Source organism: Epinephelus lanceolatus, chromosome 3 (assembly GCF_041903045.1).
Source record: "Epinephelus lanceolatus isolate andai-2023 chromosome 3, ASM4190304v1, whole genome shotgun sequence".
Taxonomy (NCBI): domain Eukaryota; kingdom Metazoa; phylum Chordata; class Actinopteri; order Perciformes; family Serranidae; genus Epinephelus; species Epinephelus lanceolatus.
The window spans coordinates 1,700,973-1,714,643 of NC_135736.1; the positions used below are offsets into that span (position 1 = coordinate 1,700,973).

At 44.5% G+C, this 13,671-nt stretch overlaps 1 protein-coding gene across 2 annotated transcripts; it reads right to left on the reverse strand.

Annotated features, from left to right (window-relative positions):
* Nucleotides 1-854: 854 nt before the first annotated feature.
* LOC117251778 (protocadherin-18-like) lies at nucleotides 855-10,406 on the reverse strand. 2 transcript variants are annotated; one of them, XM_078163354.1, is made up of 4 exons: nucleotides 7,509-10,406; nucleotides 6,739-6,827; nucleotides 5,965-6,137; nucleotides 855-2,497 (listed from the first exon to the last, which is right to left on the reverse strand). In XM_078163354.1, exons 1-4 carry the CDS (start codon nucleotides 9,981-9,983, stop codon nucleotides 1,674-1,676), a joined length of 3,561 nt encoding a protein of 1,186 aa, XP_078019480.1. In that variant the 5' UTR covers nucleotides 9,984-10,406; the 3' UTR covers nucleotides 855-1,673. The 2 variants fall into 2 exon arrangements, with proteins under 2 accessions (XP_078019480.1, XP_033474205.2); XM_033618314.2 differs by having other exon boundaries at nucleotides 6,739-6,794; nucleotides 7,509-10,405.
* Nucleotides 10,407-13,671: the final 3,265 nt, after the last annotated feature.

Consider the following 13,671-nt stretch of genomic DNA (forward strand, 5'->3'; position numbering starts at 1 on the left):
TCACTCACACACAGCCAGTGCTGGGTATGTATTGAGGCTTTGCCTCTTTGATGATGAAGACAAATGAGCTCAGTATTAAGTGTGTGTGTGTGTGTGTGTGTGTGTGTGTGTGCATGTTCGTGTGTTTGTGTGTATGCAAATTATAACCTTTACCTTGTTAAAGCTCTGTCTCATGAGGTTAATGCTTCATTTAGCCTTAGTTGAATTTCCCACTTTTAAATGCAACTAAATGTCCTATTTTCTCTTGACTGTGTGTGTGTGGGTAATGTGTGTGTGTTCTTGCTCAGGAGTATATTATCGCCAAGTTAAACCCTCATGATCATCAACATTGAGTGAGGGCGGGGGGGGGGGGGGGGGGGGGGGAGCTCACCACCCACTTACTATTTAATTGTATTACCAGCCCATATGTGGTGTACAATATCATGCTTTTGATTTCTCATCATGTGCAGCTATTATCATATGCTGTTCATTTGCTAAGCATATTTACCATAAGTGTGATGCTGTCATGGATGAGAGAGAAACTGAGACAGAGAACCCCATTCTGAAACTAAATTAATGGCTAAATGCTTTTTAATCTAAAGAGATCATTTGGGAACACATTTACAACTAATGGCATGTTTATTAGCAGAGTAATGTATGTGAATGTTGGTATAATAAGGCTTGCCACAGGTTTGTCGAGAGAGCACGTGGCAAGTTTTGTCTGTGCATACAGAAGATGCTGCAGTTCTGATGCTAAACATTGGGGAGTGCTAAGAGACAGGGGGGCAAGTGAATGCACTAAGTGCAGAAAATATGAGAAATAAATTAAGTAGGTCATGAAATGACTGAAAGATGACACCTCTCAGACCCTGTTATGAATCCCTCCACTTTATTTATCATCAATGGTCACAATGTTACCATACAAAACCAACTTCCAACATGGAACTGCATTGTAATGTGGTAATTTTTAATACTCACACACACACAATCAATACCAAAATTAAATACAGGTGTTTTTATAAAATAAACAGGGCAGAGTAAGACACACATTAAATGATATTCAGACATGCAGTGACAAATATAAAAAAATAGACATTTGTTTTCTTTTTCTGTACAAACCTACATTGACACATATAAATATAGATAAGTAAAAAAGAGTGTTTTCTTTAAATACAAAGGTTAAATTGTACAGTTACATTCCATTATAACAAAACAAGAGACAGCACAATATTCAAGTGAGTTTGGCTTTCTCAACAGGCACTGTACAATATTGTACACTGTAAAAGTGGAAATTAGATCACTGTTGGTTCCTCCCTGTGGAGTGTGTTCACACTGCTGTAAACATCACAAATGAAGAAAGGGTACAGTTTTTGTTGGTGGATTTCCGTTTGAAATCATCCATTCAGGCAACGTTCGGAGAGAGTGTAATAACAACTGAGCAATCTGTTCTTCGCGCGCTTGCTTTGATGCCTTAAAGTCTCCTCAATCACAACTTCAGTGCCATGTTTTACTTTTCTCTGTGAGTCTCTCAGTGCTGAGTGGTGAAGAGGATATTTGGTAAAATAAACAACACAAGCATTACAGTGAACAAGAAAACAGTCATCATAAAGTTTACATATGTTGGCACAAAGAACAAGCGTTTGCCAGAATGTGGTGAAATGTGAAACCATGCTATGCCTTGTCTTTCTCTCTCTCTAGTTCTGTCGGACATCCTGCAGCATTTTGTTGATCTCATGGACCAGCTCACTAGCATCCATGCCAGCCTCATGGCGGTTCTCACTGCGCTTGCCACCCTGATGACCCTGATGGAAGACGCCATCAAAGTCGTCTTCCTCGTAATTCTCTGGGATTTCCTCCATAGCTGGCAGCCATTTGAGGTGTGGCAGCTGTCCGTTGGTGGAGGCAGAAGTGGAAGTGGAGGATGAGGAAGAAGAGGGGACATGATTGGTTCCCACAGATCCACTTCCAGGATTTAGATAGTGGGTACTGGCTGCCCATGCAGCCACACCTGGGGGATAAGCAGGACCTTTCCCACCTGGCAACAACCCTCTCCGGTTGTCCTGAGGAACAGCATTGTTACTATGGTTACCTGCAATGTTGCCACCACGGACGCTTCCTCTCTCAGTGGTGGATGAGGACGAGGGTGGGCTTGTTTCAGTGCACTCAGCGTACGTGTCAATATTAGGGGGGAGGAGCCGCTGGAACACAGAGTTCATCTCTGTGAGGAGGGAGCCAGCCCCTCCTCCAGCTGCGCAAGCATCACTTCCTCCTCCGGCTACAACTCCCCCTGCCCCCACCTCTTCACTTCCAGACTCTTTGCCAAAAGTTGAGAAGCTCTTGCGGCGCTCCGACTCAACAGAGGACTGGTCATCATCGATCTGGGGCTGCTGAGAGGACTCCTCCCCGGGGATGTACATGTTGTTGCGGTAGTCAGAGGAAGCGGGCGAGGAGAGGGGGGGCATCCAGCACTGGTCAGAGTGTCCCAGGATGCGACATTCATCTGTGCACAGTCTCATAGCTAAAGACAAAAAGAAGACATAGAAACAGTCAGGAGCAGGTCCAGCTGCAGAAAACGTTTAAGCCTACACATCTTTAAATGCTTCATATCCCTAAAATCTGTACAACCTGAGCTAAAAGCTTATGTGAGTCAATAAACTGTTTTTTTTTCCATCAAATTTTACAAAATAAAAACACAAAACATTGAACCACAAGATTTTTTTAAATGGAGAAACATAAAGAAAATAGTTTTGAACACTCCATACGTTATATAAAATATGTACATTATTCAGTTTTTGAGATATGATCATTTTTATGAGCAGAGTGAAAAGGCCTTCATTTATTCTTCTGGTGTTTCAGTGAGTTTTTGTGTGGTTTTACACCCTGTGTAACATAACGTCATTATTAGCATACAACATGACATGGAGGGCAGAGGCCTTAGCTTTCTGCTGCTAAAAAATTTAATGTTTTAATAATTATGGATTTTATTTCATATCACTATTTATACAGGATTATGCAAACAATGACCTCCTGAGGCCATCATGAAATTGCCATGTAATTATGATGAGATACTATGTTTCCTTCGCAGTAAGGTCAGGTAATATGATGTTACAACTTGATGACGGGGAAGACAGAAGCCTTAGCTGTCTGCTGCTAAAGGAATAAGTGTTCCAGCTATTATGATTCTTATTTTAGATCAATTTAAACAAAATCATGCAAGCAACAACCTTCTGAGGCCAACTGTGGGAGATCCGTTTTTAAAGGGTTAAAATTATTTGTCGCTGTGGCACAAAACAATGTCAACATAAATCCTGAGACTGCGGTGAGGAGGGTGATATATTGTTCTCTTAGTTCAGTCTGAGGTCAAGGTGCTGATTTTTAACATGGAAAGAAGGGCAAGGATGCTGCTGAGTCTGACCAATCACATCTTAAGCCAACAGTTTATAAATACACAATTCACAAAAGGATTGCGTGGCTTTTGCGGCCACTAAACCGGTAAAAATGGAGCAAACAGAAACCGTCAAATTTACAAAGAGGGTGAAATGCTCCACTAACTGCGCTGCCAAGCAGATTGCATCTCGGTGCTCCTGTGTTATTTGCACGTATTTAAATGAGGTAATATGCATATATTTGGCACAAAAATTGCCCCTTTCTATGCAAATGAGCCTCATTGATAAACAACGTCTAATTCACTAACACCAGCGCTAATAGCCACACGCAGTTTGAGTGAAGTAAATAACGTCTTTAGAAAGCTGGTGCAAACTGGGTGCTCCTCTGTGGAAGCCTCTCGCCCAGACTTTCCAGTGATCGTGGCAGCAGTGATCGTCTGTTAAATCAGTCTGTAAATACTATTTTGACATTATTATTATAATCATTATTACTTTAATGGCATCTGAAGATATTGATGCGTTGAACAGGTGACAGTCTGCGGTCGTTCTCAAAACTGTTTTTTCTGTCACGCACTTCAAAAGCAACTTTAGTTCTAGTTTATTTTACAAAACGGGGGAAACAAACGTGAACAAAAACGGTTCCATAATTCATATTAAATTCAAAAGATAATGAAAAAACAGCTACAAGTGAGAGGGAATAGTGATAAAGTGGTCAGACTTGGTCAAATCCACAGCCTCAACCCATCCGACACTGTTAGACTGACTCACCAGCAGACTCACTACATGAGGGGATACAGTATTCAGTACTTTGCCAAACAAAGTCTGCCATTGTTCTGCCACAGTGTTCTTGGTGCAAAGCCAGCATTTATACTTTGCCATGTGGCTTATTGCAATCACGGGCAAATCAGGGGCAAACTGCACTCAGCTGCCAAACTTTGTGTGCGTGTTTGCGCTGGTATATCATTAGCGCAATATCCTTTGTGAATAGGACATTAAGACGGAGCAAACTGTGGGTGCAAATGGAGTGCAATTCAATGTGCTATCAGTGGCTGCAGTTCATTCTTTGTGAATTCGGCCCTCTGTGTGCAAACCTGCTCAATTTTTCATATGACAGTGCTTCAGTCTTTCATCAAAATCACAGCCCAGCTTGATAGTGATTAGCTCTGTATTTTTCTCTCCTGATCTCTTCATTTCCCTGCTTGGAGGAGCAGATTGCTGATATTTACAGCTTACAGCAGGAATATCCAAGCAGTGCCAGATATGAAAACAATCACAAATCTAGATAAATAAATGAATAATTACAAGATCCCATTACAGACAGATGTTAATGTAATATTTGACTGATCTGCCAAGCATGCCGGCATCTCCCCACTACACGGCTGAGGCAGGGATTTGCTTGTTTAGTTATTTTATCATATCTAGCATGAATAGCCACATTTGCCCATCTAAATAGAAAAATCTAAACAAATTAAATCTAATGAAGAGAAACCAGGATAATCCTTCCTCTCTGCCCATTATCTCCTTCCCCTCCCCTTTTTCATATTAGCATAAGAGATAGTGGAAGGGAAGGGGGGGGGGTAGGAGTGGTGCAACACCTCCAAGTCTTTCTCAGAGGGAGGGAAAAAAAAGAGATACAGAAAGACTGTCCATGTCCGCCACCCCTCCCTTTATCCATCTCAATAATAAAGATAGAGAATACATTAACAAGTACAGAGGAGAGAGAGATGCTAAGGAGCTCCAGGCATGTAGAAGAGAGAGAGGGACACAGTAAGAAAAAGAGAGAGAGAGAATAACATCATTCTAAAAGCAATTACTATGAATTCTCCTCAGCTCAGACATGAAAGCACACCACTGTCAGTCACCGGGGGGGGGGAAGGAAGGAGGAAAAAAACAGCACACTGAGACGCATACCGATGAGTGACAGACGACTCATCTCCGCTCCAGGGAGGATTTTACAGACACGACTCTAACTTAGGGGCAGATAGCGGGCACGCGTGCGCGCGCACACACACACACACACACACACACACCCAGTAACACAAACAGCGAGACACACTGTAACCTCTCTCAGTGTGATAACAAGCGTGGAAATGAGGGCTGTGTGGAAGAATGGGGCTGAGTACAATGGGGATTGTGTTGGCAACAGGGTGAATGAAATGGCTGTATAGGTAGGTGTACAGACAAATAATGGGCTTAGGCCTGACGCTGTCCGTGTTGCTAAAATTTGTCAGGCAGGAGGTACAGTGAGGGCTGGGTGTGGTCTGAAGGAAGATAGCTGCTAAGTTGGGTCTCATAATCTGAGAAAAAAAAAAAACATCTCAGTCTTCTCGTTTCTAACAGGAACAAGAATTGTAATTTTGTCAGACATTTGGTTTGAAAGTCGATCAAACTTAAAGAAAATCCATCTTCGCAATTTTTGCAAGATGTGATGAGGTGTGATTGTGCTCTGATGTTGAGGTGATAGTTGAATGTGAGGTGCTGCTGTAGAGGGTGTGAGGTGTGTGACTCAGCTGAGTTAAGTTAATTTGGCAAGTTGTGGTAAGGAGACTGCAACCTCGAAGGGGGTGGAGAAACTTTCAGGATCAGCAAAAAAACCCACCTGGGTGAAGTCGATGGTGCATTTCGAGGTGTATCAGATCAGAAAAGCCCTCCCCCAGCAGCAGTCTGTCCACGGGGGATTCCCGACCCATGTCACAGTCACTGTCCCCCGCCTCGCTGTCCCCACGGCCACTGTCCTTCAGGCTGAACTTGTCCATGTCTTGTAATGCATACCTGAGGGTACAAACACACATTGGTATCAATCAGTCAGAGATCTGAAAAAAAAACAATGTTTAAAGTTCACATTTTGCAAATCCAAAGCATTTTTTTCTGGCTGATGGGATCAATCTGCCCTCAGAGGAGGCTAATGACAAATAAATCCATCATATAAAACAAGGCTGCTTCTGGAATCCGTCAAATCTCTAGACAAGCCCGGGTCCATAAATCCTCCATGCAGGTAGATCCCATCAATAAATCTATCATAACAGCCATTAGGGACATTGATAACTATCATCCAGAGATCATAGGAGGATATTATGATCAAATAATGATGGATGCACACTTTATAATGTAAGCCCTTTTTTAAGAATAAAAGTATTTAGAAAATCGTCATGGCATTCAGACAGATGAGTTGCATACTTTTGAACTGAATGACATAGGTGTGATTACAACTGGAATATGAAAAAAAAATACATTTACACACCATCAAACCATGATCTACACGTAACTGAGTCACTGACAGAAGAAACTGCGCACATGTAATACACAATGAAAAACAGGTGGTTTAAAAGTAAAGACAAGATCATCCTTTTTTTTGGGGGGGGGGGTAAATTACCTGTAGCTGCGGGAGTATTTGTTGCCACGGAAACTGGGTCTGGGCTGGTACTGGCCCTGATGGAGCATGGACAGAAGCTGTGAGACTTGCTACATCCAAAAATAACAAAACAAACCAAATAAAACAAACAAAAGGAAACAGAACAGGGGGGATGAATAACAGATGGTAAATTGAGGAAGAAAAGAGAGAGAGAGAGAGAGCGAGAGAGAGAGAGAGAAAGAACACAGAAGACAAAATAATGGATGAGTAAACACAAAATGGATGATGGAGAGGCTGCTGAAAATGGATGAGACAAAATGGATGATGTTAAAAACAACATAGGGTGGTGGTGATGGGTGGGGGGGTCGAGATGAATATGGAGACATATGACTGAGGGGTGAGTGGTGGTTATGATGGAGGTTATGATGACAGGATGTAAACAAGGTAAAGACAAAGACACATCTGTAATCATCAACAGTTGCTTTTAATGAGAGTAAGTTTGAACTACAGGGCAGTGTTGATTAAGTCACTGTCACACATGGAGATGAGTTAATTTGCTCAAAGGGAGACAGCTGTGTGAGTATGAGAGGGCTAGTGCGTGTGTCTGTGTGTGTGTGGGTGTGTGTGTGTGTGTGTGTGTGTGAGTGTGAGAGAGAGAGAGAGAGAGAGAAAATTTGGAAAGGGGCTCAGGGTCCGCATTTGAAATTTCTGAGAATAATTTACTTGTATGTGAGTGTGTGTGTGTGTGTGTGTGTGTGTGTGTCTGTGTGTCTGTGTGTCTGTGTGCTCACCTCCACTGGTGGAGTTGCGTGTGCCAGTTCCAGAGCAAAGCTCTCTGGAATGTGATTGGATGAGATGGTCACTAGGCTGTTTAATGATTGGCGGCTGTGGTGATTCTGTCGGCTCCCCATCTGGGCTCGGTCCATAGGGGGCGTGGTTGAAGGTGAGCGGTGGTGAGCTCTGATTGGTAGAGTGCCGTTGACTGTGGGAACCAGGGTGATGTCACCTTTGTGGATTTGGCGCGAAGGCTTCTTGGGATGGTGCTGGTGGGTGGACTCCGCTACCCGGCAGTTGTAGGAGTTCCTTGTGTCCTTCTTCTCCCGGTTACAGCGTGCAGCAAACACCACCATGATGACCAAGAGCATGGTGCAGATTGCCCCCAGGGAGATGATGATAATCAGGGACACATCAAGGGAAGACTCTCCCTGGTCCATCACCTGGACGTGGTTCTCCATGTTCTCATAGAGAGTGATTTTAAGTGCTGCCTTAGCACTGAGGCTCTCCCTTCCCTGATCTCTGACCTTGACTGTCAGCTCAGCATGCTCATGGGGGAAGTTCTCCAGGCTGGCATTGGCATGGATTTCACACGTTCTTGGGTCAATAATGAAGAAGCCCTCCTCATTGCCACTGATGATGGAACAAATGAGCTCAGCGTTGACCCCCGTGTCACGATCAGTCGCCCTGACCACAGTCACTAAGTGTCCAGCCTCTGTGAACTTTGACACAGGCACATCAGCGGTGAAGTTCCAAAGTTGGGGGACCACAATGACTGGAGGGTTATCATTCTCATCCAGGATGTTCAGAATCACTGTTGTGTTGCTGAGCCGTGATGGTTTCCCTGCATCTTTGGCTTGCACAACAAAGGAGATACGACTAACATCCTCATGATCAAATGTACGCAGTGCATAAATGGCGCCATTAGAGGGGTCAATGGTTACGTAGGTTGAGATGGAGCTACCATGAACAGAGTTCTCCAAGATGGAGTAGCTCACCTGTCCATTGGCGTCCAGGTCAGGGTCAGTGGCCATGATGGAGGTCAGATATGCTCCAGGGGCATTGTTCTCTGATTTAAAGATCTCATATTGGCCCTTTTCAAAACACGGCGGATTATCATTCTCATCAGTTACATGCACAGTGAAATGTTTGACAGTAGAGAGACTGGGGGTCCCTCTGTCCCCTGCAACCACCGTCAGACTGAACTCTGACCTCTTCTCTCGGTCCAGAGACACATTGGTCAGAATCATGTAGTTGTTCTCATAGGACTTCTGCAGTTTGAAATATCCCTGACCGTGAAGTTTACACTCAACCTCTCCATTCAACCCAGAGTCTAAGTCCTCCACCCTCACCAAAGCCACAAATGTGTCCAAAGGAGAAGCCTCAGATATATAAGCTGCGTCCCCATTCCCCTGAGAGGACATGAGATTGATGCTGATGTCTGGTTTGTTGTCGTTCACATCTACTACTTTGACCTGTATCTTGCAGTGAACTGGCATGGAGTTTGGACCCATGTCCTGCGCTTGAACGTCAATGTCATAAGAGTTAATGGCCTCATAGTCCACACGCCTGATGAGGGTCAGGCGGCCGCTGTCAGGGTTAATCTTGAATGTCTCCATTATTTTGGGTGACACATGACTGCTAAATGTGTAGACTATTTTGGCATTAGTACCGTCATCCGCGTCAGTGGCGTTTAAGTCAATGAGCAGAGTGCCAACAGGTGAATTTTCTGGGAGATTAATGACATACGCTGGCTTGTCAAATATTGGACTGTTGTCATTTGAGTCAGCGACACTGATTTTGAGGAGGGTCGAACCCGTTCTCGGGGGAACGCCCCTGTCAGAGGCCGTGTATTGAAGTTCATATGCGGAGCGCACCTCCCGGTCCAGCTCCCTGAGGACCACCAGCTCTGCATATTTAGCTCCGTCAGTCCTGGATTGGATGTCAATCTTGAAGAAGTTGTTGGGCTCTAAGGCATACGTGTACAGTGAGTTTTCCCCGACGTCTGGGTCTGTGGCGCTGTCCAGGGGAATGCGCGCTCCCACGGCCGCGCTCTCCGAGATCTCAATGGGGATGATGGCGCGGGCGAACTGAGGTGCGTTGTCATTGATGTCCAACACTTCCACCTCGACGTGAAACAGCTGCAGGTGCTCCGTGGGGAGTGTCAGCACGTCGAATTGAATAGAACAATTGAGATTCTTTTCGCAGAGTTTCTCTCGGTCAATTTTGGTCCTGATGCTGATTTCTCCGTCCTGCTCGCGCACCGCAAGGAAAGACGAGCTCCCTCTTTGCATGGCTCTGAAGCGGAGCGACACTGAGCTGGGAAGTTTAGACAGAACATCTGCGACATCTTCCTTTAAACGAGCAATTACCGTGCCAACCTTTTGCTCCTCGTGAATCTGATATTTCAGTGTCTTACCGGTGACGTGTTGTGTTGCCACCGCTAAAACAGCCACAACTTTCCACATCCTAATCAGAAATATTCCTCTCATTTTTCCCGGTTCCCTTTTGTGGAAGCCAGACAGGGATCCCAAAAATAACTCCAAAATGCAGCGCAGGTCAATCCCGGATTTAATTTACTAAACGCCGTGCTCCCTCAATCAGCAGCTGCATGTCTCTCCACGTAGTGAGTCAGAGAAAAAACATTCGATTGTTAAATGTTTGCTCGCTCAAGTTGTTTTAATTTCAATATAAGCATCCGAATTTGTGTTTGTCTCCCTTGCCATACAGATCTGTTGCGCGCGTCCAGTTTGCGGAGAACCAGCTGAATGCTACTGAAATCTGTGCGCCCTCTCTTCCCTGCGTCTGTTCTGTGCGCCGTGCTCTCTCCTTCGCTCCCTCTCTCCGTTTGAGGTACGTTTGCACACAGACTTGCCCAAAATAACCCGCCCCAAACCAACTACTTGTACAACAGCCACGGCCCCCTTTTCACATCCCGGGAAAGACAAATGCTTCTCTAATCAAAAGCTGGCTGGTGGCCACTCAAACTCCAGAGGAGATGAGAAGGAGGCGCAAGGGGGAAGGAAAAAGAAAGTGGGGGATAAAAAAAAAAAACTAATGCCCCCCCCCCCCCCCCCCCCACACACACACACACGCACACACACACACTTTTTAATTTTATTTTATTTTATTTTATTGAGGAACAGTGATGCCCCTATAATGGAAAATAAACTGTAGAAGAAAACATCCACTCAAAAAGCTTCCCCTGGCGTTTTTCACTGCTATAAAACCACAGGAAGGTTGGGTCTGTTCTCTCCAGACAGCGTGGAGACGCGATGAGTCCAAATTCTCATTAGACAAGGCAAATATATGGTCACCTCAGTCAACAGCATTGTCACCCAACGCCTTGACGGGCACACTTTTGATATATAACATGTAACCCAGCCCAGTCAGGACAGCTGGTTAGCTGTCCCTCTTCACTATGACGCACAGGATGTCTTGGCATCGGTATGTATGCATGCCATGAGCTTATACTGTATCTGGTCTTTTCTGCTCTTTCAAGTGGCAGCTGACTACCCTGTTCTTCATGCACAGGCACTTTGTGTAGATGTTTTGAGTGCAATATTTTTTTCACGTGCTTCTCATCTGCGGCGGTCTATGGGTGAGAGTATAAGCCGGGTAAGCTGTGAAGCGAATCGTGTTGAAAGGGGGCCGGACTCTAATGAATGCCTTTAAAGAGTTGGTCACGCCGCCGAACAGCTCTGTCCCTCAACATCACGTCAAACACCCCGCAGGATGGGTTTCTTGATAATGAGCGCAGCAACCAAAACACACAAGCTCAGGCAAGCATTTTTTTATAGTTAGTTTTAGTCATGTATACGTATATGCACACGCACAAGCAAGGGCAGAGAGAGAAACGGAGAAACAGGGAGAGAGAGATCTAAGGTTTAACGAATGAACACAACTGGAACCTTGTATTCTGGAGACCATCTGGCGCAGTTTGTTTGGCACCAGGACCCGGCCATTACAGCCGACCAAACAAGACTCCAGCGGAGCTCCGAACCCCATACAACTGTGAGGAAATGAGTTGTCATGGGGGATTGTAGAGTACCAAGCAGCTTTTCCACATCCATTCACATTTTTTATTTTTTTTTGCTCGCGCGTGCGTGAGGTTTGTGAGGTGCTTGTGTGTGCGTCAGAGAGACAGAGATGGGAAATGCGCTCAGTTAATATGGACACTAGTTATTGCAATAACAGGTTATTAAACCCTCATACATGCTTATTCAAATCAGATACATAAGTTGAAGATGAGACAGACTGTAGGTGACCATCTGGAGCACAACTCCAACAACACAAGCTTTCTAAAGATGACTAAACACATAACTGCCCTGCTCATCCTCACTGCTTGCTTAATAAGTAATTTCTCAGGCAACACTTTGAGAATCATTTCCAGGAGGACAATTAACCTTAAGAAACAGATAGATACAGAATCTGCAAAACAATAAATAATTTAGCACCAGCTGCTATCAACTGTCTGCATGAAAATGGAATACAAAAACCATCTCGGGGAACACGGTCTTGTCTCAGGACTTGATGATGTTATCCATTTGAACCAGTTTATTCAGTGCGGGCTGATCTTTCAACATAATGCATCTGCAAAGCTTCTACAGCTTTCTGCGCATTTGCCTGAAAACAATATCTTATTAAATATTCCAAACGTGCACAGACACCAACCAGAAGCTCTTTTTGACCCCCGAAGCCCTAAATTGGTGGAAAACCTTTATTCCTACTCCCAGTGTCTATTCATGGCCTGAGCCATGTCTGCAAAATGTTTGCATTCACTCCTCTTTTGCACATCTTTTACCATAGTGCACTTGGTATTTAAACAGGTTTGATACGGGCACCCAACATTTCCATAGCTCCAAATGCTCACAATGCAGTAATGCAATTACTCCCTGCGTCCCAGAGAAGCTAATCACATTTGGAGAACAAAGTCAGCTCCAGAGTTTATGGAAGAAGGGAGCAAAAGAAAGAGACAGAGTTGGAGGGGGTGGGTGTGCTGGGGTCTCAAACACTAGCAGAATAAAACAATTAATGTATAGAGGGGGTATAATCGAAGTTAAAAGCAGATGGAGACTTAATACATTTAGGCACGCTACAAAACCAGAGGAGCCGAACAAACATGGCCTTTTAGTGCTTAAGAACTCCAATAATTGAGCTAAAATATTCATCCTCTGCAGCAGGTGCAAAGTCCCTTGTCTCATGAATTTAGCAAGTTTTTGTTTAACTTCTCTTGCTTGCAGCTCCCCAAAGATAATTTTATTGATCCATAGTCGGCTCTGAAGCCCGGATCAGTGTCTTCATAAATGCATGTGATCAGCACAAACAAACAGCTCAAGCACTTTGGTGCAGCTCCCCTCATTATTGCCTCCGTGTGCCCGGGCCTTGTAGCCATAAAGTGATAGTGTGAAGTAAATGTCTGTCATGAACATTCATAGCAATCTTCTGCAATATTCTCTCTACCCACCCCCAAGTCGACAGGAGCAGCAGGGCGATAGAAATGCGCCTCTGGACCCCTGGTTCAGATTGGAGTCAAGAGGAATGTGTGCACTGATGCTGGTGGTTTGGTTGTAAAGGCACGTGAGCATCTGTTGCCTTGTCTGTCCGTTCATTGTCATTTATTCATTTAGCAGTGATTTGGTGGATTCCATTCCAGAAGGGAGGAGTAGGAGGACAGAGAGGCTGGGAGTTTGCTTTCACTGCTGCTGGAGGGAGAAGCTGATACCTCCCCCTACACATACATACATACACACAAACACACTACCACCCCCATCACAGCAGTGATTGTTATTCATCCCTGTCTCTTCTTCACTCTCCCCCTCTTCTTTGCTTTCATTAGGGGTCCATAGGATTTTATTATTTGGCCACCATTGTGTGTGTGCATCTGTGTGAGCAGACAAGAAAGAGTGCACTGCCTTGTTCTTGCTCACAGAGCATGTGGTGATCACACTCTGAGCGCAGCATATTGCAAGCGATGTCAACAGTTGGGCGACAAATTTATAGCCCTTGCAGAACTATGGGGCAAAAAATGAATGTGTCTGGTCACCTTTAAAGTGGGTGCATTACTGCACTGCTCTGCCAGTCGCTTAGCCAGCACCCAATGAAAAGAACAGCCTGTTATTACCTTTTTTTTTTTAGACTTTACTGACTTATGTGGTAGGAGAGGTGTATAAAATATTC

What these genes read in the sequence shown, in the direction of transcription:
- LOC117251778 (XM_078163354.1), bottom strand. Translation starts at nt 9,983, where the DNA reads ATGAGAGGAATATTTCTGATTAGGATGTGGAAAGTTGTGGCTGTTTTA. An exon ending in ACGCAACTCCACCAGTGGAG is followed by an intron (nt 6,828 to 7,508) that starts GTGAGCACACAG and finishes TTTTGGATGTAG; the next exon opens with CAAGTCTCACAGCTTCTGTC. An exon ending in AAATACTCCCGCAGCTACAG is followed by an intron (nt 6,138 to 6,738) that starts GTAATTTACCCC and finishes TTGTACCCTCAG; the next exon opens with GTATGCATTACAAGACATGG.